The sequence below is a fragment of the Eumetopias jubatus genome, unplaced genomic scaffold (genome assembly GCF_037043125.1).
Source record: "Eumetopias jubatus isolate StellerSeaLion01/CBP00866 unplaced genomic scaffold, mEumJub1_p1.0 scaffold_11, whole genome shotgun sequence".
Lineage (NCBI taxonomy): Eukaryota > Metazoa > Chordata > Mammalia > Carnivora > Otariidae > Eumetopias > Eumetopias jubatus.
The window spans coordinates 91,448,525-91,474,822 of record NW_028274817.1 but is presented as its reverse complement, the minus strand read 5'-3'; the positions used below and the strand labels follow the sequence as shown (position 1 = coordinate 91,474,822).

Genomic DNA, 26,298 nt, shown 5'->3' with positions numbered 1-26,298 from the left:
GCTCCATGCTGAGTGTGGAGCCTGCTTAAGATTCTCTCTTTCTCTCTCCCTCTGCACCCCTCCGCGCCCCCCGGGGCTCCCCCATGCACACATGTGTGCTCACTCACACACTTTCTCTAAGACCAAAAAAATAATAATTATAAAAGAAGAGTTAAAGATTTTCTCTGTGTTTGGCCAGGCAGGGCATTTGGCTCTATTGCCTTTCTGAAATCAGATGATATTAAGCAAAGCTATAAAGCATAGATGCTGGGATAGTGAAAGACACTAAAACAAAACAATTCATCTTACTCAATGAAACACTTACATAGAGTAGTGTTAAGGATATTGGTGTCTAATGGATCATTTACAACCAAAATAAGATTTTAAAAATAGTTGTGAAACATCATTTTCTAAGTTTTAGTTTATTTTCAGAGAGTAAAATGCTATGAAGCATTTAGATTCCCCCTCAGTGGTACTGGTAACCATTTTACATTTCAGGTCTAGTGTCATAATTTGAAATGTTTTCAATTCACCTTGCTTGGTTTGATGTACTTTTATACAATTAAATAGTTTTGAAATTCATTGAAGATTTTGTTTTTGAATCAGTTACCTTCTTAACACAGGAACTTTGATAATACTTGTATATTTTTTTGATCTCTTAACAATAGATAATGCTGTGAGTTTTTTCCAAAGCTAGTGTGAATTTCATAGCTATTGGTGAATAGTATAAATTATTTATTACCTTTTTTAAAAGATTTTATTTATTTATTTATTTATTTGACAGAGAGAGAGAGACAGTAAGAGAGGGGGAGTGGGAGAGGGAGAAGCAGGCTTCCTGCTGAGCAGGGAGCCCGATGGAGGGCTCGATCCCAGGAACCTGGGATCATGAGCTGAAGGCAGATGCTTAACGACGGAGTCACCCAGGCGCCCTTTATTACTTTTTATCATATACTTGGATATTTTGAGACAAACAGAAAAATGCTTTGTTTACATTAATTTTTCTTCCCTTTTCTTAGGCCTTGATGTTAAAAGTGAAGCATGCCAGCGATTTTTCCGAGATGGGCTAACAATATCATTCACTAAAATCCTTACAGATGAGGCAGTAAGTGGCTGGAAGTTCGAAATTCATGTGAGTCTTGCATTTGACTTTAAAAATTCAGATTTTCATAGTGATGCCTGGGAGTTGTTTTCTCATTCATATTGGTTGTATATTTGATACATTAATTGAATTAAAGGGTGTAATACCGAGGAACCTTAAAAATACTTGTTATAAGTTCTAATTTCTATCTAAGAAAGCATGATCTTTTAGTGTGAGGTTTAGAGTTAGAGACCTTTGGTTTAATATGTGTTCTGGATTCTCAAGTGCCTTGTGACCCTAGGCAAGTCACCACGTTTCATTAATTGTGAGATGCACCACACACTCATTTTATGTACCACTAAAGAAGGAAAACACCCAAGATCGGGAATCTAGTATCTGGGACACAAAGGGTCAATGTAGAGAAATAAACTTATCCATACAGAAAGAGATGTGAAAGGAACCTGTCTGTCTCAACCATGGCATCTTGGGTTAAAAGTCTCCTGAAAATTTAAACAACAGGCCAGTATTCAAAGAGTTTGGTAATTTGAAATCAAATTATAGTTGTGAAACAAAAAAAAATCCTTAAATGGTCTAAGGTTCGTTGTGTGCCCAAGTGATTGGCAGAAGCAAACACAGGTTTTCTCTACAATACCTTCAGTTGAAGAAACTACTATGCATTGATTATAAGATACAATGAAATTTCAGAGATTTTAAAAAGTAAAAGAACATGCATCTTAGATTGATGAAATGCCGTAATTACTCCAAGTCTCTGTTCCCTGTTCATACTGTGGAAATCTGGTCATAAATTGTGAGGCAGATATTTTTGTGCTCTGTGAACTATTTTTCAAATATAACCATAGCACAAAAATCCCACCATCATCTAATTCAACATGTAACTTTATAAGTAAAGAAACGGAAACTTTGAAGGTGCTATCAGACTTTTTCATTGAGGCTTAGATAACAAATCTATTCCATCTTGGATAATTAATATATTGTATAGATTTTAGAATTGCCACCTCTAGTGTACAAATTCCAAAGAGGAAAAAATACAGTAATTTGCGTCTTGTCTCTATAGAGACAAGATCTTAATTTTGTAAGCTGTTGCAAATGGCTTTTTAAAGTAAAGTACTCTATAAAGGATAGTAAATGTTAATTTGGTTTTTTGATCTGTCAGTTTGATCCCAATATTAAACAATTAAAATGGTCAGTGTAAACAAATGGAGAGATGGAGTTGTAATGTTTTGATCTTATAAATCACCTTTCCTCCTTTTATTAAACAGAGGTGTATTATCAACAATACTCATCGCCTGGTGGAGCTGTGTGTGGCCAAGTTGTCCCAAGACTGGTTTCCACTTCTAGAACTTCTCTCCATGGCCTTAAATCCTCATTGCAAATTCCATATCTACAATGGTACACGTCCGTGTGAATCCGTTTCCTCAAGTGTTCAGTTGCCTGAAGATGAACTCTTCGCTCGTTCTCCAGACCCTCGATCACCAAAAGTGTGTTGGTTTGTTATTTTCATAATTAATACAGTTTTGCTCTGCCACAGGGCTGTAAAAGATCTGAACCACCTGTTAATGTGAAGAAGAGTAGTTTCATGTTACTATGAAGGGATTCTGCATTATTTTGTGTTTTGGATTCTTTTTTCCTCCCTAGCTTTACTGAAGTATAATTGACAAAATTGTTTTAGACTGTTTTTTTGTTTGTTTGTTTTGTTGTTCTCTTTAGCTTTCTCCATGTAGTTAGTTCCCATTATCTTGTGCTCAGCCCTTTGGGAAATAGTCATAAAATGGGTTAGATGAAACAGGCCATAATTTTCCTCAAAAATAAGAGTAGAATAGGAGGTGACTTTGACCCAAGGCCATGATCACTGTGGACAGTCTAATGTTTTGACTTCAGGATCAAGTATATCATACAAATGTCTAATGTGTCTGTCATAAAAGTAAAATTATAGAAATTATAAATGAAAACAAAATAGTAAAACTTTATGAATGTCAGTGAAATATATATGATACACATCACTGTAAAAGTTGTCAAATGTAAATTTTCTATATTGGCATAAATAGTATACAAAACAAAATCTATCCTTAAATTGTTCATCTTTTAATAAATATTAAATAATACATAGTTTTTAAATTTTATAATTTAGGGAGACTTTATTTTTCTATTCTTTTTTTTATGATTTTTATTTATTTGAAAGAGAGAGTGAGTACAACCAGGGGGAGGGGTGGAGGAACAGGGACAAGCAGACTACCCACTGAGCAGAGAGCCCAACCCAGGACTCAATCCCGGGACTCCGGCATTGTGACCTGAGCTGAAGGCAGATACTTAAACCAACTGAGCCACCCAGGTGTCCCTTTAGGGAGACTTTTTAATATTGTGGGCCTTATAAAAAGGAAAACCCAGCCAGGAAAATTTGAATTTATACATAAAACTTTAGGTTTATTCTATTAAAAGTGGAAATCTTCAAAATGTGTTAAACTGAGAGCTGGGATTTTCTGATATTTCCCAAGATTAATATTGTTGCCACTTCATGCTTATTTTTGGTTTGGTAAATCAAATTACTATCTAAACAGTGACAGTCTCCAAAATATACCTGTATTTCTCTTTCTGATTTTTGCTCTATAAGTCGGTGATAATCTTGAGATTCACAGGGAACAATTTGTTTTAAAATGGCTTCTGGTTGAAGATTTTATATCTTTTTTGACGCCTAGCTCTTCTTGAGTTTTACTAATTACAGTGTTCCTGATTGCTTAAAGATACATTTTAGCTGAAAACATAAAGGAAGATTAGTTTTAGACTGATTTTTTTTTTTTTACTTTGTGCACATATACTATTTTATATATACATATTATACATAACTATTGAGTATATCAGACTATTATTCTCATTCCATTTACTTGAGAAATTGAAATGCAGACTTGCTGAATGCCATAGGGACTGGTGAATTAAAATGCTCAGATTTTTAATTGTTTCAAATTAGCTTTTTAAGACCAAATAAAAAGGTAGGAAAATACTATAATGAGCTTACATAGAAAAGTGTTGTTAATTTAGTGGAGAATTTAATTGATTCAGACAAAATCCTATCAAAACTACCTTTAGCTTACATATTGTCTCTTTGAAAGCAGTTACCTTATACTTCCATTTTCCCTTTGTCCTGGACATGTTTTTTTTGTTTTTGTTCTTGAGTAGCTGTAGAAATTATTTTTGCTTAAGACTTAGTAGCGAAATTCCCCTTTCCCCTATTGGTTTTCCCTCAGTGGACTCTAAAACGTACTTTTTAGAAGAAACCTAGGTATAAAGGTTCATCTTGGGTACATAAATTTTTAGATAGATTTGATTCTTAGATCCGTATATAACCTCTTAATTTAAGTTTTTACACGTAAGCATGCTTTTAACTCCACAAACTATTGCCTATCCCAATTTCATTGTACTGTGAATTACTGCTGTTCCTTAGGGAAGGGTTTGAAAGACAGTCCATAGTTACTGCATCGTGGTTACCTCTAAGCTGAGAATTGGGGCATTCACGGGAGCCAGCAAAAGCATCAACCAGCATGTTCTAGTCCAGAGCAACAGATATAATACCAGCCAATACCATTGGCTTTAATTAATAGTTTACTTTCAGGCTTTAAGATTATTGTATTTATAGGAAATTTTTAATTATTTACAACTACAATAAAAAAATGAATTCAAACATTATCTTAGGTTATCACATATCTTTTATTTTTTAAAGAGGTTTTTTTTAAATCCTCCTAAATTTTTAAAAAATAACTTTCAGATAATAAGATATTCTCCTACAGTGGGATCTCTGAAATAGAAACATGGCTTCTAATCCCTGTTCACCAGCTCTATTGGTAGAACCAACCAACTGTGCCTTCGTGATCTAATCTGTACTGCTTATGCTTTTTCTCACAGACAAGATTACTGTGAATAATACGTAATATTTTATTTCAAAGATGGTTTTACATGATTTTCTTTTTTTGAGTTTCCTGTTTCTAGTTTGTTTAATGAAGAAATTACTTCAGATGGTGCTTTTCTTTCTTAAAAGCAGGAAGTCAACCTTTTTCATTAACTGTATTACAGGGTTGGCTGGTGGATCTTCTCAACAAGTTCGGCACTTTAAATGGGTTCCAGATTTTGCATGATCGTTTTATTAATGGATCAGCATTAAATGTTCAAATAATTGCAGCCCTTATTAAGTAAGTTATGTTTTTAAATGAATCTTCAGTGCGTTATAGGAATTGCTACTTAATTCCGTGATAAAAATATTCTTTTTTCAAGTATGGTTTCCTCTTTAACTGATAACTTGGATTTTTTTAAAAAGTAATATAAGTAAGTCTGAGTTCAGTCCTAGTTGATTGTAAGAAAGTGAGTATTACAAGAGTTTTTGTTTGTTTTTGTCTTCTTTCAGACCATTTGGGCAATGCTATGAGTTTCTCACTCTTCATACAGTGAAAAAGTACTTTCTTCCAGTAATAGAAATGGTTCCACAGTTTTTAGAAAACTTAACTGATGAAGAGTTGAAAAAAGAAGCAAAGAATGAAGCCAAAAATGATGCTCTTTCAATGATTATTAAATCTTTGAAGAATTTAGCTTCAAGGGTTCCAGGACAAGAAGAAACTGTAAAAAATTTAGAAATATTTAGGTTAAAAATGATACTTAGGTAAGATATTTTCCTCTTGAAATAAACTGTGTGAATATTTAGAATCCTATTTAACACTGAATTTCTCTTCTAGATTACTGCAAATTTCGTCTTTCAATGGAAAGATGAATGCACTGAATGAGGTTAATAAGGTGATATCTAGTGTGTCTTACTACACTCATCGGCATGGTAACCCTGAGGAGGAAGAGTGGCTTACAGCTGAACGAATGGCAGTAAGTCCTTTGGTTCTTTCATGAATAAAAATCTGCCTAAGGCAAAAAATTAGAATGGCTTTACTTAATGTTATAACATTTTAAAGAAAACCTTGAAACTGGGAGGTGTTGGGACTGATTTATGACTCTTAATCCTTGGAACTTTTTGTAATAGCATAGCTTATTTGGTAGTGATATAGGTAGCTTCGCACATCTTTGATAAACTTAATGCTGAATGTAGGTATTCTGAAGTAATTATTAGCTTGTTTGGGTGGATTGGTTGAAATGGAGTAGATAAAGGTGATCTTCGGGATAGATTGGATAGTATCTGATATTTGATGAATGAAGTGGCCTATCGTTCATTTGACTGATGCCACTTACAGATTTTAAAATAAATACAATTACTGGAATAAGATGTACGTGAATTAATGTTTTATTATTTTAAGAACTTCACTTAAGCACTTCTATTCATAGTATTCTAATGTTGAATGTTTAGGAAACTTTACCATAGATACTATTTTTTTTTAAGATTTCATTTATTTTAGTGCATGAGTTGGGGGACGGGCAGAAGGAGAGAGAGTCTCCAATGAGATTCTCCAATGAGTGTAGAGCCTGGCGTGGTGATCAATCCCATGATCCATGAGATCATGACCTGAGCCGAGACTTAACCAGCTGAGCCACCCAGGCACCCTTTACCATAGATACTTCTTTATTTTGTAGTTTTTAAAATACATAAGTATGCCACTTTGAAAGTATTGGTCGAATAACTTGAGTGCATAGTGTCTGACGGTACTGAGCAGACATCTGTAAAAGAACTGTCCTTGCCCTCATGCCCTCCTCAGTTTAATAGGGGAGACAGTGATTAGGATGTGATAAAAGGTATGTGAAAAATGCATAGACATTGGCTCTGTGTTAGGGGTCAGGTGTTAAACATCTGATTTTGTATATGTGATTTGTCTACTTTGTGGGAATTCTGAACACAGTGCTTGTCAGAGTATGGTCTGAGGTCTGCTTCTGGTCCTTGAACTGTTGCCAGTGCTAGAGGAGTACAGAAAATGGCATCAAGTGTTCAGAAACTTTCGTAGCAATTTGACATTGCCACATAATTCCTGTGTTTTATAAACGTACTTGCAACAGGTTAGAAATAAAAATGGACCTTTACCACCTGAGAAGTGTACTTCTCCAGCACATTTGGGGGTTTGATACTTTTTTAATCTCATTAAGTTGAATACTGTAAAATTACACAGTATGGGCTATTACCTTTTTGTATCATGAATTAGAGTTTTCTTCTATTGGTATAGATATTAAATAAATGCCAGTCAGCAACATAGCATAGTGTTACAGAAACACAGACTTGGGAAGCATGCAGCCTTAATTCCAGTTCCACTTCTAACATTTCTGAGCCTGTTTATTCTTCCATAATAGGATAATATATCCCTCATTAGGATTGTTTGGAGGAGTAAAGTGCTACTGGATAAGCAGTAATACTTTATAATAATATAATTATATAAATAATAAAAGCAAAAGATTAAAAGGGCATGTTTTCATCAAAATCACAACCATCGTAAGGAAACCAAAAATGTTAAAATGGGTCTTGTACCCACTCTACCTAAACCATGGTGCTTGCTGCACTTAAATAATACTTTTCTGTGTAAATGCTGGAGTAGAATCTTTTTAATAAGTATACTATTTCTGAGTCATGGAAACATTTCTGTATATGCAAAATTAAGTTCCATGAAATTATTTTGGTTTTTCCATGGTTGTGAATTAAAACAGCACATTAAGCCTGTCACATTATTGTATTTATTTTGTATTTTTTAATTCGTACTAATGTTTAAAGTGAATGATATTTCATACGTATTTTTAAAAAAGCTTCTGTGTTTCAGTTTCTTCTTTAAATCAAATTTTTGAATTACGTTTAGGAATGGATACAGCAGAACAATATCTTATCCATAGTATTGCGAGATAGTCTGCATCAACCACAGTATGTAGAAAAGCTAGAGAAGATTCTTCGTTTTGTCATCAAAGAAAAAGCTCTGACTTTACAAGATCTTGATAATATCTGGGCAGCACAGGTAAGAAATTTCATATGGTGACTATTTGGTTTCTAAAAGAAAAATACTAATAAAAACTAAAGGAACATAGTAGTTGTGAAACAGGTCGAACACTTACATTGTTTGGCTTCTAGTATGTTTAAATGCTCATGATTTACAGAAATCGTGTTAAGAATCTTTTTTAAATAGCCAATAATACATATTTTTAAAGATCCATAAAAAAATGTATGTATTTATTTTAGAGCAGGGGGGGAGACAGAGGGAGAGGGGGAGAAAGTCTTAAGCAGACTCCGCCCTGAGTGCAGAGCATGACACAGGGCTCAACCTCATGACCTGGGCAGAAACCACGAGTCGGACACCTGACTGACTGCATCACCTAGGTGCCCCGAAATAACTAATAATATTTTAAATATGTTCATAATTTGCTTGTATGTTTGGTACAGGTTAGCAATTGTAGGTGGTGTTTTTTCTTTTTAATTTTCACTACAAATTTTTGACTCAAGTATTTACACAACGTTACATTAGTTTCTTCATAAACTTAATTAGAAAAAACTTTAATGTCAGTAGAGTTAAATCACTAGATTATTTGTGAAGACTTGTAATAATCCACAGGACTTAGAGCTTTTCTGAAAAATAAGTAACTTTTTTGGTTTCATAGCTAGAAACTAGGTGATTCCTTTGATTACCTCAATGACAAGTTTCTACTGGGATCACTTGGGAAGTATTGTTGGGTTTTTAGATTACAAAGCTTCATGTTTTGAGTCTGTAGAAACCAAGAAAACATTCAGAAATTTTCCCTTTGAGTGCTTAAGGTTCCAGTTTTGGAACAGTACCATTGGTGTGCCTTATTGTTCTCCTACTTGCAATGTTAAAATTGGCACGTTAAATTCAGTAAATTGTAATAAAGGCTCACATGAATTCCCAAGTAACCATTAACCAGTATATCAAGGAATTAATTTGTCAGGTTTTAGAGGCCAGGTCTCAAGCATTTTTAAAATGTTAAGAATTTTCTTACGTTTTACACTTAGATGAAGCTGGTGGGAATAGTTTAATTAATAGCTGCCACCCGTTGTGTATACACAACTTATCTGCTGTTCAAATTCTGATATGCTATGTTATCTTTGGTTTTTCAATAGGCAGGGAAGCATGAAGCCATTGTGAAGAATGTACATGATCTACTGGCAAAGTTAGCGTGGGATTTTTCTCCTGAACAACTTGATCATCTTTTTGATTGCTTTAAGGTAATAGCATAGTAAAGTAGTGCCACTTCATTTTAATAAAATTACCTTATTAGATCTGTGAGTTGCTCTTAGCCTATAAATACTTCAATAGAAATTATTGAACAATTTCTGGTGTGAAGGAAATGGTCATTTTTTTTTCCAGTGAGAACTTAATGTTCATTTTTATAATAATAGCCCTCATAAATACGGAATCTTTTTTTTTTAAGTTTACTGTGTTTTTTTTTTTTAATTTACTTTTGAGAGAGAGAGAATGAGAGGGGGGAGGGTCAGAGGGAGAAGCTGACTCCCCGCGGAGCAGGGAACCCGATGTGCAACTCGATCCCAGGACTCCAGGATCATGACCTGAGCCGAAGGCAGTCGCTTAACCAACTGAGCCACCCAGGTGCCCAATACGGAATCTTTTAAACTCAGGTTGTGAGTTTGGATTTCTTTCCCCTAGCAGTTTGAATTTTTATTATAGGTTCAGGTGCACTGTAGGACTTCAGGGAAGGATGATTGGTTGCAATAAAAAATAAAGTGTCAATAACAAGGGATTACCAATAGCTTGGTATTCTGGGGTGATGTGCACAGGCAAATGGAAATGTAATTTATAAAGTAGCCCAAGAGCCCCGATAGCGATACCTGCATTGGTAGCATCATGTACTTGTTAAGGCCATATTGTGTAGTGGTCTCTCTACAGTTGTTAATATTGGGTTTGTGAAAATCATATGATTGGTGAATTTGTGGATTAAGAACATAACGACCTTAAGGCAATAGCAGTGTTCACGATGAGTGTTCCATTAACAACTGGCATTAGATGATAAAGGTATCTTGTTTAAAGTAACAGTTATACTGACTGCTGGTGGGAACATAAGTTGTTACAACCATCTTGGAAGTAGATTGGTATTTCTTGAAAAGTGTAGGATTCTCATGACTCATCAGTTTGACTTCTCAATATATCCTCTAGAGGAACTGATGCATATGTACGCCAGGATTCACGTTTAACATTTATAGCAGAATTATTTGTAATAGCAAACAAGAAAATTGCTATGTAGAATGGGTAAATGGAACGTGGTTTTCAGCAGGCCAGTTCTGTACCCCTCACCCCCACTGTCAGAGATATTCGGCAGGATGTGGACATAATTTGGTTGTCACAGGTGGGAGGAAGAGTTGCTACTAGCCTCTACTGGGTAGGGGCCAGGGATGCTGCTAAACGGTGCAGAGGAAAACCCCACAACAAAGATTTCTCCAACCTAAAATGTCAGTACCAAGGTTGAAAAACCGCGATGTTAGGTATTTCTATAAATAGAGATTTTTTTTTTTGTCCTCACGTTTAATTCTGCCCTATCTTATCTCTCGGGTATCACTAGAATAATCCTGTGCTCAGCATGTTTTTCCCATGAATATAGTTAATCCTGTGACAATTTAATCACTGATGGGTAAATGTGGTGTTTTCATGTCATTTTTAATTATTTTTCTAGGCCAGTTGGACAAATGCAAGTAAAAAGCAGCGTGAAAAGCTACTTGAGCTGATACGTCGCCTTGCAGAAGATGATAAAGATGGTGTAATGGCACACAAAGTGCTGAACCTACTGTGGAATCTGGCCCACAGTGATGATGTACCTGTAGACATCATGGACCTGGCTCTCAGTGCCCACATAAAAATACTAGATTATAGTTGCTCACAGGTGAGGTGTGCCCCTTTGTTCACTTTTTCTCACACTTGCCTTCATTCTCAGGATGGCTTAGATACAGAATAGTTCCACATCTTTTGATGTTATTTTTGAAAAAGAATTGGCTCATTTTCTTCATGTAAGTCTGCCTTCCTCATGTTAGGTATCTATGTCAAAATTTTGTGTATCATCTGAAAAGCATTTTGGTTTCCTTGGGAGAAAGACGGTATTAAAAAAAACAAAACAAAACAGGTTATATAGTGGTACAATTGTCAGATGCATGGGGCTGAAATAATGAGTTTCAAATAGATCATAAGATATTAAAGGGACTTTAGAGGTAAGAGAATTTGAGTTTCTTTGATCACAGGGAAATTAAGAAGAGTTAATAGAATTTTCTGAATAGTAAAACATTTTGAGTCTTTCCTGTGAGCAAATCACACAACAGCTTCCCTGGATTCTAACTTGTATTATGTTAACTTTTATGGTAAAATGAAAATTGCTGATTAACTAATTTTCCACTTGTTGAAACAATTTGCTACCCTCATGAACTGAAATTTAGGTGAGAGCTAATAAGATCAAGTAGGTGTATGTGATTCAGGTGCCATTCGGTTTTTTTTACTATACTTTTCTTGTAATAGGTCATTAAACACTTAGTATACCAAATACTAATAAGAAGCTTCAATTTAAATTATTTCATTAAACAGAGACACACACACACAAAGTATTCCAAACTTAAACTCCTTAGGTGCAAAAACCTACATTTCTGATTACTCTTGATTAGGGGAAGGAGTAAATAAGATAGGAAAAGTGAAATACATTTGAAATAAAATTTTGAGTTTATAATACTTTTATAACTGCTTTCCTTTTATCTTTTTTGTGTATATGTCCATATGTCCTTATATTGATTTTCGGTGAAACTTTTTTTTAACTTAGTTGCCATACCATTATTTTCTTGGGAAAATAGAAATTTTCGGTGTCCTTCACTATGCTAAAACAATCCCATTTGGAATAACAATTGGGGTTATATGTTATTGCTGAATTTTATTCGACAGAATTCTTTGAAACATTGGATAGTACTGTTTTACTTTTTGTAGTTTTGGTAGGAAATGTGAAATAAAAATGTATTTACTACTTTTAAACACTGTTAAACTCTTATCTGCAATTACTACATGCTTGTGATGATGATCTTATAAGAAAAGCCCTATTTTATCATTGGAGTTTTCCTGTGTATGACCCATCTAAAACATTGAAATTGTTTGTTTAAGGACCGTGACACACAGAAGATCCAGTGGATAGATCGTTTTATAGAAGAACTTCGTACAAATGACAAATGGGTAATTCCTGCACTGAAACAAATTAGAGAAATTTGTAGTTTGTTTGGTGAAGCCCCTCAAAATTTGAGGTAAGGCTTTTAACAGAAAATTTCAATATTTTTATTTTGTTGAAAAGAAATAGCATTGTCACTTGGTAAAAACAAATTTTTCAAAGGAATGTGGGGAGTTGATAGGCTAAGAGAAGGGTTAATTTGGAACAAAAGAAGATTCCTGTATCATATCTATATCCTTGATTTTATTGATGAGAAAGTATGCCACAATTAAGTGATAAATGTCAGAATCAGCAATATTCTGTATTACTCATGAAAGATGATAAGATACGGTTTAAAATATTTTTTGATTTTAGCTAAATTTCTGTTAAGTAGTTGTATGTATGTAGATATGTATGTATTTATAAATAGTGGTCTTCAAATATAATCCTCTTACATGCCGAATTCTCGTTACTAGAATAATTTGTCCTGGTATTTTCTGTTATAAGAGTTGGAACAGATAATGTGAAAAGTTAAAAATAATGTGCAGAGAGAGAGCTAGGTATAGTATCAAGAATACTTAATAATGGGGTCAGGATTCCTGAGTATGACCCTTGAGTCTAAACAATCATATCATCTTGTAAAGATTTACTAATTGAAAGAAACGTGTTTTTCTTATGTGTAAAATTAGATGATTGCCAAAGATCCTTTGCAGCAGATTATTAAGATTATGCCTAAGACAGAAAAGGCCATATATATTTTGGTTTCAGTGGTTGAACTTTGTCTCAGTTTTATCCAAAGGCTTGAAAAAATATGAAATTAGAAAAGCTGTAGGGATAAACAGTGAAGGAAATCCAGACGTATATCTTATTAACAGTAACATTTATTTGAGGGACATATTTTTATTTTTGGGCCACTGTATATAATGCCTTTCTGCCTTTCTCAAATGAATTAACTTGTCTGTTGTAGAAAGAGCAGTTTCCATACTCTTTCAGGGTACAGTAGCTTCATTTCCACTAGAATAGTAATGGCTCTGAGAGTTTATTGGTTTCAGTGAAGGTATCAGAACAGGTAGGAAAGGGACTAGATGTCTTTCTAGTGATACCTGTGGGCAAATATAGCTACAAACCAAGTGTCCCAGAATGTACCTTGAATAGCTAATAAATAAAATTTTACAGAAGGCATTTTCTTTGATCAAATTCTTCACTATTACGGCATAATCTTTGTGCTACTGGTCTTGCAAGGGTTATGTTCCTGTTCTGTAATTCTGTAAACTTCAAGTGCTTTAGTACTACTGTAGTATAGGAGTAGAAATTAGTCGTTGAGGTAGATGCCCATGTTATGAGATTGGAGAACATTATAGTTTCCATGTAAATAAGAAAAATGGAATAAATGTCTGATTTTTGAGACTTTTAAAAATTATTTGATATTGTTATTAAAGTAAATGGCTAAGAGTATAAGTCTATCATGAGGAAAACCATTTTAAATTTTTCTAGTAGGAGCTAAGAATTTAGATTGTATTAAGCTCTTTTGCTTACAACAGAGTTTAATTGCCTAATTATATTGTTAAGTTCTTCTCGTTTCAGTCAAACTCAGCGAAGTCCTCATGTATTTTATCGCCATGACTTAATCAATCAACTTCAGCACAATCATGCCCTAGTTACTTTGGTAGCAGAAAACCTTGCAACTTATATGGAAAGCATGAGGCTGTATGCTAGAGGTATGTATTGTGAGCTCACCCAAAATACAGGAAATAACAGCAATTTCCCAGCATTTTTTTCATCAGTTACTTCACAAATGGACAACAGTATTTTAAAAGATGGATGATAATGGGTCTTATTAACTGTGTTCCTTTATGAGCTTATGTTCCATTTTTACTCTGAATTTTTACCCACCCTAAATTTCAAGCCAGCATTTCACAACTCTTTCTTGGTGCTTGCTTTCCCCAATCTCCTTGTTAAATTGATTTCTTTTTCTTCTCCGGGAGTTCTGCCTGCCTGTACTATATAATTGGTTGTTACCGTCTTTGGAATGTACTTGACTCATTCTCAACCTTTGTTTCATTACTACCATCACCTTTATTTTTTCATGAAAATTTGTGTTAAGTCTGTTCTTGTATATGTTATAGTTCCTTTATAATCCTGAGTCCTTATTTCATAAATCTTTCAGACTTTGTGAATTAGAAAATTCACAAGGACAGCGATGTGAAACTACAAAAATCCACGTTTATGCTGGTTTACAAAGTGTGAATTTGTTTAAATGTGTAGGGTAGAGTTTCCTGAGGTTTCAGCAGCCAGTTTTTAAGTTCTTGCCATTATGTGGAGCTCTGTTTCAATACTCCTTTTTGCCCTCTGGCAGTTGTGTTTATTTGTGCTAGAGTAAGGATGGGTTTTTAGTACATATTCCACTGTCTTGGAGGCCCAACCTTGTTCCCATAGTCACAGAAAGAAAACTACTACCACTGCTAGAAATAGAATTGAACATAATGGTTACTGAACATACTACTGATTTAACATTTTATAGTAGATAAGAGTCTGCAGAAGCCAGTAGTTATGTATTTAAAATGGTATTTCTAATACTCATTACCTGAAGAGTAGATTAGACTCTTGGCATTCTTGAATAAAATCCCAAGATGCTTATAAATCATAGGATTTGCTTTAACACAAGATATGTATGTATATTCCCGTCTAAAATTCAGATAAACATAATGGAAAAATTAAGCAGCTCTTCACATATGCCTACTGATTGTATTGACTCCTTTGTTCTTCAATTTACCCCCCTCTGGGCCAACTGAGACCTAGGCAGTAGATTGTAGAGCTAGATAAGCAATCTAAGCATCAGGTGACTGATAGGCACCAGTCAATGATCTTGTGCCGTTTCAAGCCTGAGTTCCTCCTAAGCAGCATGATAAGATGATCAGAGCAATATTGGCACGTGACCATGTAATTTATGTTCTGTGCCAAACGCAACCAAAATCTGAGAGAAGTACAGGAGGTTTCCATGTAATACACCCCGTCAATCACTCAAGCATCTGGGCTCAGTTTAACATACTGCAGATTTGTTGTCTTGGTCTCATCTCTTCTTGCTGGTACAACGTCCTCACAAATGCCATTGCAGGCCTTTACCCGAAATGGAGCCATATAAATCCTTTGTGCTACAATGCTAATTTTTATTTACTTCCTTTGTATGTGATGTTTTGATTCTTTTCATTGCCAAAAGTTGAGTACTGTTCTGTTGGGGCAGTCAGGAGATGATGGTGCGTGTGCAGTTCAGCCTCACTAGGGTTTCCGGCTTTGTTTTAGGCAAATTCTGCATGAATCATTGCCTCATCTCAATTGTATTGTCACAAGAAGGTTTTCAGTCTTCAGTTTTCCCTCCTTAAATTATCTGTAGCTCCGTAAAATTAGAGGTATGACTCTTGGATACAAGTCAGATTGTCTAGATTTGAAAATGACTAAAAACATATTAGGTGTATGACCTTGGGCAAGTTATGTATGCTAGAACACTGCCAGGCACATTGGATTTTTGTTATTGATGTTCCCCTAAATTCATTGACACACCTGTTTCTCCTAACTTTGTTAACTTTTCCTCCTTTATTACAATGCTCTACTGATAATACCAAACGGTCAGTCTAGAGATCCTTAAATATGGGGGAAGGGGGTGATAAACTTTTTAAAACTAGTAAAATTCTCCTGTTATAAGAAACTTTCTGCAGTAGTAAGTCACTTCTGTGGTAATATCAACCACCAATTTCTGAATTTGGAATTCTAAAGTAAATTACAGTCTTTGTATAATAGAAGTATTCCGTAGATCTCATTAGGTATGAGACATACTATTCACAGGATGATATCAAGCTTCCACAATTTTCTGATACTCTTAATTTCTGATAACTATTATATCAGTGTTACATATTTGTCCTGCCCACATTTCATCTCCACCATCTTTAGTTTTGGAATAAAATGTTTTTACAGTAGTATGGTCAGCTGACTCTACCTCTTGTTTTAATATTATTTAGATAAAGTAATGAATTTATTAAAATTATCTCCAATATTTACTCGTGTGTTCTTACTAGTAGTGCCTTCAGATACTGGTGGTTACAAGTCATCCTTTAAAAAGTTTTTTAGTGCAGACAACAAAGTAGAAGATCACTTTTAATTTTCACTCAAGTTTTGCCTTACTGGTAGGGTAGTCATTGTATTGACTTGAACACTTACTGATAGTTTTATTTACCATGTTTCCTGGTTTCTGGATAGAGTTGTAGGACTCATCTTCATTATAAATCATTTTTTTGCATTCTATTTTCTAAGGACTACCACTTCTAGTGACCTCTTCCCAATCTTTTACATCCAGTACTGGAAATTTCTAGGAACAGTTTTCCACATAAAAGATTTCTTCGTGAGCATCGTTCACCAACAGTGCTCTTTGTGTTAGGGTCAAATCCTGGTCTAGACTTTCTCAGCTCTGGCTCATTCCTACCCATCAGTCATGAAATACAGTTAAATCTGTGTGGGCTCTTTGTGATTCAAAAAAAATTGAGTATTCATTTTATAAGTAGCTTATTATAGTTCTCTAGCGTAGTGGTTATATTCAAGGCCTGGTGTAAGGAAAGTACATAAGATGGTCCTTCAACATCTTATTTTAGAAAGTTAGAAAGGGCTTAAGGAATTTTGTTAAGGGGCACCTGGATGGCTCAGTTGGGTGAGCGTCTGACTTTTGATTTTGACTGGTCATGAGCTCAAGTCCTGGAGTCAGGCTCTGCACTCCACAGGGAGTCGACTTGCGATTCTCTATCCTCTCCACCCACCCCCCCAATGTGTGCACGTTGTCTCTCTCAAATCTTAAAAAAAAAAAAAAAAAATCTTGTTGACATGTCAAAAATAAATAAGAGTTGGCTCTTACTGGCCAGAATTAGGTCAAAATAAATAATAAAAATAAACCCATTGAATAAAATACAGACCCCTACGTCCATGCTGAAAGAAAGGGAAGTGTACCAACTGATACATGCAGAACATATGATAAAAAAAATCCATGGGATGAGGGGTATAATTTTTTGAATGGTGGGAGTAAGATGCTCAGTGGACCTTTTTTTTTTTTTATAAGTTTGTTTATTTTAGAGAGAGGGTACAAGGGGGAAGTGGGAGAGAGGGAAAGAGAGCAAGAATCTCAAGCAGACTGCCCTCCGAGCGTGCAGCCCAACACGTGGCTCGATCTCACAACGCTAAGATCATGACCTGAGCCGAAATCAAGAGTTGGGCACCTGACCAACTGAGCCACCCAGGCACCCTCAGTGGACCTTCTCCTTAACAAAACAACCATTTCACTGAAGTTTTAAATAATCATCGAAAGTACCTGGGAATTATTCTAAGGGGATACAGAAAATAGGGAAACAGTTATTCAAGAAAATCTCTTGAGAAGAATAGCAAGAATCTGTAGCATTGGAGCCACAACTTTTACTCCGCTCCGCATAGCTGCCAGTGTAGGGCTGTGGTTCCACCATAAGAAGGGCAGGCTATTGGCATTTATTATCTTGCCTAGTTATATTTTACAGAAGTTCTATTCTAAGGCAGACGTGGTAGAACAGACTCCCTTATCCTGCATGGTCTAATCATAGGGCTGAAGCTTTACTTTAGGCATGGCAGTCTGAGGATACTGAAGTTCAGATTACTGCCATTGCAGCTTACTCTGTCATAAGATGGATATTCTGTGCCTAGAGGGACAAACTGAGAAAATCAGGGGCTATTACCATTTCCCACATACCAGCACCACTCATAGAGCCAGAGGTATCACTCTGGGAGAAGCTGCTTGCTATGTTGTCACTGGCTCCTGTGCAGTGGCACAGAAGTTCTGCCCAGAGGGAGAGACAGGCTGTGAGGACAAAGAGCTCAGCAGTTAGGTTTGAAGGGGTTGACCTTATTTGGACCAGAGCATACCATTCCTAAGAGCATTATTAAAAGCAGTGGAAATTTTGGTGAAGAGCAATTAAGGGGGAGCTTGTAGTTCCGTGTACTCATATTAACCAACGAAACTGCAGAGCAACCAAAAGTTTAACAGAGAGATCTAGATAAAGACAGCCAAGATGAGCCCTCCTGGGAACACCGTCAACCCTGAGGGGGGGGTCACAAATGTTCTGCACATTCATTAGATTGCACCCACTTTGAAGCAATCAGAGCAAGACATGGACAAGTTGAAAACATTCTTCAGTTCACACACCAATCCATCAGCAAAGGTTGTAAGCTTCACTGGCTCAAGGACTTAAATTCAACTTCTGACCAAACACTGGGTGAATTAAGGTTACTGTGACCCAGAGGCAACTCCTAGGGAGCCAGGCTTAAAAGTAAAATTGTATCCCTTTTAAAAGTAAAAGGAGCGCCTCGGTGGCTCAGTCATTAAGTGTGTGCCTTCGACTCAGGTCATGATCCCAGGGTTCTGGGGTTGAGCCCCGCATCGGGCTCCCTACTCTGCGGGAGGCCTCCTTCTCCCTCTCCCGCTCCCCCTGCTTGTGTTCCCTCTCTTGCTGTGTTTCTCTCTATAAATAAAATCTTAAAAAAAAAAAAAAGGAATAAAATATATCAGAGTAAAATAGAATAAAATATAACAGAAAGACTTTCATGCCTAAGACTACCCTCAGGAGTGATGAGGAAGAAAACATCTCAGGTACTACTAGTCCTTGACTGAATGTGGGACAACAACTACTTGAACTGTGATGGTAGTCTCCAAACCACAATTACATCCAGTGGTAAAGGGTAATCTAACTACCAAGGGGACTTAATTACAGCCTTCGACCAGTAAGGGGCTAATGCTGAACCAGGAACAACATACAGGTAGCAAGCCTGAAAGGTACAAACGAGGAAAAACACTGTGGCTGAGATAGACTTGACTGAGTTAGTTCAGCCTAATCACTAAACAACCAACAGACAACACCAACCCAGGGAGTGAGTGGGTGGCGTTAGTATTCAGGTTGCTACAATACATTTAAATACCCAGATTTCAACTAAAAAAATTTAAAGGTGTCATACATACACAGACCACAGAAACTGCCTCTGAAAGGGCCCAGGTGGTAGACTTTGTAGACGAAAACTTGAAAGCAGTTATTACAAATATGCTCAAGGTGCTCTTGGAAATTGTGTCTGCAGAATTAAAGGGAAGTATTGTGACCGTTTTAGTTGAGAATAACAATAACAAGATACAATTTTTTCTAAAGAGAATCAAATGGAAATTCTGTAGTTGAAAAGTACAGTACCTAAAATGAGAAATTTGCTACAGGGGCTGAACAGTAGATTTGAGCTGGTGGAAGGATCAGTCTGTGAAGATTGATCAATAAAATTATGCAGTCGGAAGAACAGTGAAGAAAGGATGAAGAAGAACGAGAATCTTAGGGAAATACAGGACACCATTAAGAGCACCAACCTATATGTAATGGGAGTACTGGAAGGATATTGAGGGGGGGTGAGAAGGGAGCAGAAAAAGACATAATCACTGAAGACGTCTAGATTTCGATGATAGACATTAACCCATACAGAAGCTTAAAGAATTCCAAGTAAGTTAAAGTTAGACCTAGATGCAGCACATCATAGTTGTAAGAAATTTTGAAGGATGTAAAAGAAAAAAAAAAATGAGACTTCACAAGGATACATCAGTAAAATTAACATTGTGTCTTAGAACTTCAGAGACCAGAAGGCATTAAGATGATGTACACAAAGTGCTAGGGGCAGTGAAGGGACCTAACAGCTAAGAGTCTTACATGCAGCAAAACTATCGTTAAAAAACAAAGGCAAAATAAAGACCTTCCTAGATAAATTCTGAGAATTTATTGCTAGCAGACTTGCCCTGCAAGAAATACTAAAGGAAGTAATTGGGCTGACAGTAAGTGACACCGGACAGTAAGTCAAACCCCAGGGTGGGGGTGGGGGGGATAAAAGAAATACAGGCATACCTTGTTTTATTGCTCTTAGAATATTTTACAAATTGAAGGTTTGTGACAAGTCTGCATCGAGCAGTTCTACCAGTGCTCGTTTTCCAATAACGTTGCTCACTTCATGTCTCTGTCATATTTTGGTAATTCTCTCAGTATTTCAAACTCTTTCATTGTTCTTGTTAAGGTGATCTATGATTGATGATTATGACTTGATGAATGAACGCTCAGATGATTAGCATTTTTAGAAGATTTATTTGAGAGAGAGAGATCACCACCTTGGGGGAAGGGTAGAAGGAGAAGCAGACTTCCCGCTGAGCAGGGAACCTGATGGAGAGACTTGATCCCAGGACCTTGGGATTATGATCTGAGCTGAAGGCAGACGCTTAACTGAGCCACCCAGCACCTTGATTAGCATTTTTTAGCAATAAAGTATTTTTAAATTAAGGTATTTACCTTGTTTTTTAAGACATAATGCTATTTCCTGCTTAGTAGAATATGGTACAGAGTCAACCTAACTTTCACACGCACTGGAAAGCCAAAGACTTCACTTGACTTACTTTATTGCAATACTTGCTTTGTTTTGGGGTCCTGAAACCAGACTTGCAATATCTCCAAAGTATGCCTATAGAAGTTTTGAACACTATAAACCCACAATCCATACCTAACAGGTTTCTATGGAATACTCCATCCAGCAACAGCAAAATGTACATTCTTAAGTGTAAATAAAATATTCTGCAGGACAGACCATATTCTAGGCCATCAGCAGACCTCATTTACCTAAAGTATTGAAATCCTACGAGGTAGGAGTTTGATCCACAATTGAATTAAATTATAAGTCAAAAGGGAAATTTGGGGATTTCACAAGTATGTGTCAAGTATATGCTCCTGACTAACCAATGGGTCAAAGAAGAAATGACAACTGTGAAATGAGAATATACTCAGATGAATGAAAACAAAATGCCAAAACTTGGGGAGAGTTGCTAAGTCAGTGCTCAGAGGGAAATTTATAACTCCCAATGTTTATTGTAAAGAAGAAGGCAAATCAGTAACCTTTAGAAACTAGAAAAGAGCAAACTAAACCCAGGGTAGGAAGGAAGGAAATACTGAATATTGGAGGGGATATCAAGTAAGATAAAGGAGAAAAAGAAATAGAGAAAAATCAGTGAAACTGAAGTTGGTTTTTGAAAAGATCAGCAAAATTGACAAATCTTTAGCTAGGCTAAGAAGATAAGACTCAGTTATGAAAATCAAAAGTGAGAGGGTATCAGTACTGATCTTAGAAAAAATATGAGAATAACACATATCAAGTAAAAAGATTGAATTAGTAACCCAGAAACTTACCACAAAGAAATTCCAGCACCAGATGGTTTCATTAGTGAATTTGCTGAACATTCAAAAAGAGTTATCACCAGTCCGTCACAAATCTTGCAAAAAAATTAAGGAACACTTCTTCTATGAAGCTGTTACTACCCTGATGGCAAAATAATACAAAGACATCAGAAGAAAACTGCAGACCAATATCTCTTAGAAGTATAGATTCAAAATCCTCAAAAATAAATAAACCAAATTCAGCAACATATAAAAAGGATTATGGGGGTGCCTGGCTGGCTCAGTCAAAAGAGCATGCAACTCTTGATCTTGGGGTTGTGAGTTCAACCCCCCACATTGGGTGTGGAGATTACTTAAAAACAAAATCTCAGAGAAAAGGATTATGTATCATTGCTAATTGGAATGTATCTCCTGAACACAAAGTTAATTTGACACCCAAAAGTCCATTGTGATACACCATATTAATACAATAAAGGAACAAAACTATGATCTCAGTAGGTGAAGGAAAGGTATTTGACAAAATCTTAACACCTTTCATTTTAAATTCAGCAAACTAGGAATAGAATGTAATTTTATCAGCCTGATAAAGGGCATCTCAAAGATCTCACAGCTAACCTCATACTTAATGATGAAAGACTGGCTGTTTTCCCCTTAGGAACAGGAATAAGACAAGGATGTCCATCCTAGTCACTTCTACTTAACCTTCTGCTGGAGGTGCTAGCCTGAGCAGCTAGGCAAGAAAAATAAACATTCTCATTGGAAAAGAAGCAAAACTATCTGTTCTCATAGAAAACAACATCTGTATATGGAAATCCTAAAGAAATCCCTAAAATCTTTTAAAACTAATAAATGAGTTAAACAAGATTGCAGGAATTAAGATTACTATACAATGTCAGTTGTATTTCTGTATGCTCAGCAATGATCAACCTGAAAAATTAATTTTATTTACAATAGTTTTATAAAGAATGAAATGCTTAGGAATGAATTAAGCAAAAGAAGTACAAAATGTGTACTTCTGTTTTTTTAAAGATTTTATTTTTTTCAGTGGGGCTCAAATACATAACCCTGAGATCAAGAGTCTCAAGCTCCACTGATGAGGCCAGTCATGCACCCCCAAAACTTGCACATTTTAAACTACAGAACAACATTGTTGAAAGAAGTTAATAATAGATGTATGCATCAGTAATAATTGATAGTCCAGAAATAAATTGTTAAAGTTATGCTTAATTTCTTATAAGGGTGCCCAGAATATTCATTGGAAACAAGTAGTCTTGGGGCGCCTGGGTGGCTCAGTTGTTAAGTGCCTGCCTTTGGCTCAGGTCATGATCCCAGGGTTCTGGGATCAAGCCCCACCTCGGGCTCCGTGCTCAGCAGGAAGCCTGCATCTCCCTCTCCCACTCCCCCTGCTTGTGTTCCCTCTCTCACTGTCTCTCTGTGTCAAATAAATAAAATCTTTAAAAAAAAAATTAATTTTAAAAAAAGAAACAAGTAGTCTTTTTGATAAATGTTGCTGATATGCACATCTAAAAGAATAAAGTTTGATCCCCTGCCTCACACCATCCACAAAACTTAAAACCTACCATAGACCTAAAAGTATAAAACTCTTAGGGAAAAAATAGGAATAAATTTTTGTGGCTTTGGGTTAGGGGAAAGCAACATTGTAAGGAAGGGAAAAGGTAATATATTGGAGTACATCGAAGTTAAAAACTACTTGCAAATGATACGATCAAGAAAGTAAAATGACAAAGAACGGGACAAAATAATGTAGATCATATCTGATAAAGGACTTAAATCCAGAATATATAAGAACTCTTACAACTCAACAATTAAAAGCCCAGTTAGGAAATGGGCAGAGGATCTGTATAGACAGTTCTCCCAAGATAAACAAATGGCTAAGGCAAACGAAAAGATGCTCAGTATCATTAGTTATTAAGGAAATGCGAATCAAAACTACATTGAGATTCTATTTCACACCTAAGGATGACAAAAATGACAAAAATGTTTACGTAGCCCTGACTATACTAAAAGCCATTGAAGTGTACATTTTAAATGTGTGGATTTTATGGTATTTGAATCCTGTCTCAAGATATTTTTTCAAATGAACTTTTTTTCCATAATGAGTTACGAAATAGACTCTCAACCACTTGCATTCTATAATGACAACCAGTTTATATTAGCCTTAGCCATAGACACTTGAATTTAATTTACTCTCATCTTAGTTCTCTTGCTCTTGTCAGTGGGATGCAGGAGGAGTAAAAAATGGATCCTCCTTCCTAACACATCCATAGTATTTAGAGCTGAATATTTACAAGGAAAACCATCAACCATCCTGTTTATGTTCTGACACCCCAAAATCTTCTCTGTAGCAAAGTGTAAAGTCTCTCTCCCTATTTAGCATTGATGGATCTTCTTACTAATTGATTATTCTTTTTTTTTTCTAAGATTTTATTTATTTGTTTGACGGAGAGAGAGAGAGCACAGGCAGGGGGAACAGCAGGCAGAGGTAGAGGTAGGCTTCCCGCTGAGCAGGAAGCCCAATATGGAGCTTGATCCCAGGACCCTGGGATCATGACCTGAGCTAAAGGTAGACACCCAGCCAACTGAGCCACTCAGGCGCCCCACTTCTTGACTATTCTTGATTATTGTTTGATACTAAATATCTTCAAAGTTCTTGGCTTGTGTTCACATTCCTAGTTTTTTTCTTTTTTTAAAAATAGGCTCCATGCCCACCGTGGAGCTCAACCTTAAGACCCCAAGATCAGGAGTCATATGCTCTACCAGCTGAGCCCCCCAGGCATCCAGGATCCTAGTTATTGATAAAGTGCTGGCACCTAAATAAAAAAGAAATGGGGATACTAAACCTAGGGGATCAAAGATTGGTAAGAAGCAAGATACTTACGTAGTCTGCAGGTCTCTCCCCACTAATTACTTACTGATTATGAAAATAAAAATAGTAACTTCACAGTGCAATAACCTACTGGAAACCACTTTAGCCAAGTGATCAGAGTTACCTTCAGTACTGTATCAGTGTTAATTTGGTAATTGTAATGTGGTTATATAAGCAAGTGTCGTTATTTGGAAGTGCTCATTTAAGTGTTTAAGGGTAAAGAGCGATGTCTTCAACTGACTCTTAAAATAGTTAAGAAAAACTACACTTATGTATATGTGGCAACTAATGAAACAGATGGGGCAAGATGTCAACAACTGGTGAATGGGTGAAGGTGATAAGGGAATTCTTGCATTATTTTTGAAATTTGTCCTAAGTTTGAAATTACTAAAATTTAAAATTTCCCCAAGAAAAGAATATGGCAAGTAAACAAAGCTGTGCATAAACTCCTTGTTTAAATTTTTAAAAAGGCAACGAAGTCCGTTGATTATTCAGATACCTAAGGACTGGTTCTTTGAGAAAGAAAATTTTTGGGTGCCTGGGTGGCTCAGTCAGTTAAGTGTCCAACTCTTGTTATCAGCTCAGGTCATGAACTCGGGATCAAGAGATCTAGCCCCGTGTTGGGCTCCATGCTGGGCGTGGAGCCTACCTTCTGTCCCCTCTCCCTCTGCCCCTCCCCCCTTCTCATTCTCTTAAAAAAAAAAGTTCTACATAGTTGATTAGTATTTTATATTCTATCCAGTTTCTTGAGCAAACCTCTTGAGAAGTAGTGCTTTAAGTCCTGAGCCCTGACGAAATTGACTTTTCATGGAAGTAGAGAATGTGTGTTTAGGACTTTTGGTAGATGGCAATACGTGTGAAAATAGAAAGTAGTCCTAATACATTGGGCTTCACAAAAATATCAAAAACATTTTTAAACATTATATGTTCCATCTTTACAACATGTCAAGATTTTCTTCAGAGAAGAAACTTCACTATTTTTGAAGACTTTGGTTACTGTTTCTGAAAGGTCTCACACAATTAGTATTCTGTGGCAGTAGCACACATGTACCATAAAGTCCATCATCTGGTATGCAAAGATCAGTAATTAATGCTAAAGGGAAATAGCATAATTTCTCATTCCTCTGTAACTTGGTACAACTTTTGGAAGAAAGGTCAGTGATTTCCTCGTGGTTGATGGTACTTGTCAGAGCATTTGCTTCATGTCTCCTTAGCTCCAAGCCGCAGATCATCTTGACCATTTCCAAGTCATGCAGCTTTTTCCAGTAAAGTCAAAACAAAACCACTGTCCATCGTCTTTTTAGGACAATAGGTGCTTTTTAAGGTGCTCTGCTGTGGTCTTTCATAGCAAATACTGAGATTTTTCCACCCATTGTATACTGTAATGAAAATAAAACCAAAGGGTTTACTAACTTCCTTTTTCTTTTTTTTAAGATCTATTTATTTGAGAGAGAGTGAGCACAAGTGGGAGGAGCATAGGGAGAGGGAGAGAGAATCTCAAGCAGACTCTGCACACGGGGGCCGGATTCCACAACCCTGAGATCATGGACCTGAGCCAAAACCAAGAGTTAGATGCTCAACCAACTGGGCCACCTTTTTCTTTTCTTCTTCTTCTTTTTTTAAATTTCTTATTTAAAGTTTTTATTTTTAGAGAGAGTGTGTGTGTGAGCGAGTGGGTGGAGGGGCAGAGGGAGAGAGAGAATCTGGAGCAGGTTCTGAGCTGAGCGTGGAGCCCAAGGTGGATACAATCTCAGGACTCTGAGATCAGAGTCAGTCACTTAAGCGACTAAGCCACCCAGGTGCCCCTCATCTTCTTTCTTTTAAGAAGGAATTTACAAATTAAGCTAGGCTTAGTGACCAACACCTAGCATGGTCATGATGAAAGTGCCAGTTTTCTCGAATTTCTATCTGAGACTGTTCTAGACTGTCATAACATGCTGATGGTGAAAACTGTGATAATTTATTATACAGAATAGCATCTTGTGTTACTCTTTTTAGGTAAAAAT

General features: G+C 36.1%; 1 protein-coding gene across 5 annotated transcripts in view; it reads left to right on the top strand.

Moving 5' to 3' along the window:
• Window positions 1-26,298, top strand: part of USP9X (ubiquitin specific peptidase 9 X-linked) — a 156,911-nt gene that overhangs the window by 66,558 nt on the left and 64,055 nt on the right. For 3 of the 5 annotated variants that reach the window (XM_028113337.2, XM_028113336.2, XM_028113339.2), the window contains exons 5-14: window positions 996-1,108; window positions 2,338-2,556; window positions 5,141-5,256; window positions 5,469-5,720; window positions 5,794-5,932; window positions 7,834-7,986; window positions 9,102-9,206; window positions 10,667-10,873; window positions 12,124-12,260; window positions 13,733-13,881. In XM_028113337.2, the coding sequence (XP_027969138.1) occupies window positions 996-1,108; window positions 2,338-2,556; window positions 5,141-5,256; window positions 5,469-5,720; window positions 5,794-5,932; window positions 7,834-7,986; window positions 9,102-9,206; window positions 10,667-10,873; window positions 12,124-12,260; window positions 13,733-13,881 (1,590 nt within the window). The remainder of the gene's footprint in view (window positions 1-995; window positions 1,109-2,337; window positions 2,557-5,140; window positions 5,257-5,468; window positions 5,721-5,793; window positions 5,933-7,833; window positions 7,987-9,101; window positions 9,207-10,666; window positions 10,874-12,123; window positions 12,261-13,732; window positions 13,882-26,298) is intronic. The other 2 variants (XM_028113338.2, XM_028113340.2) reach the window with 1 other exon arrangement.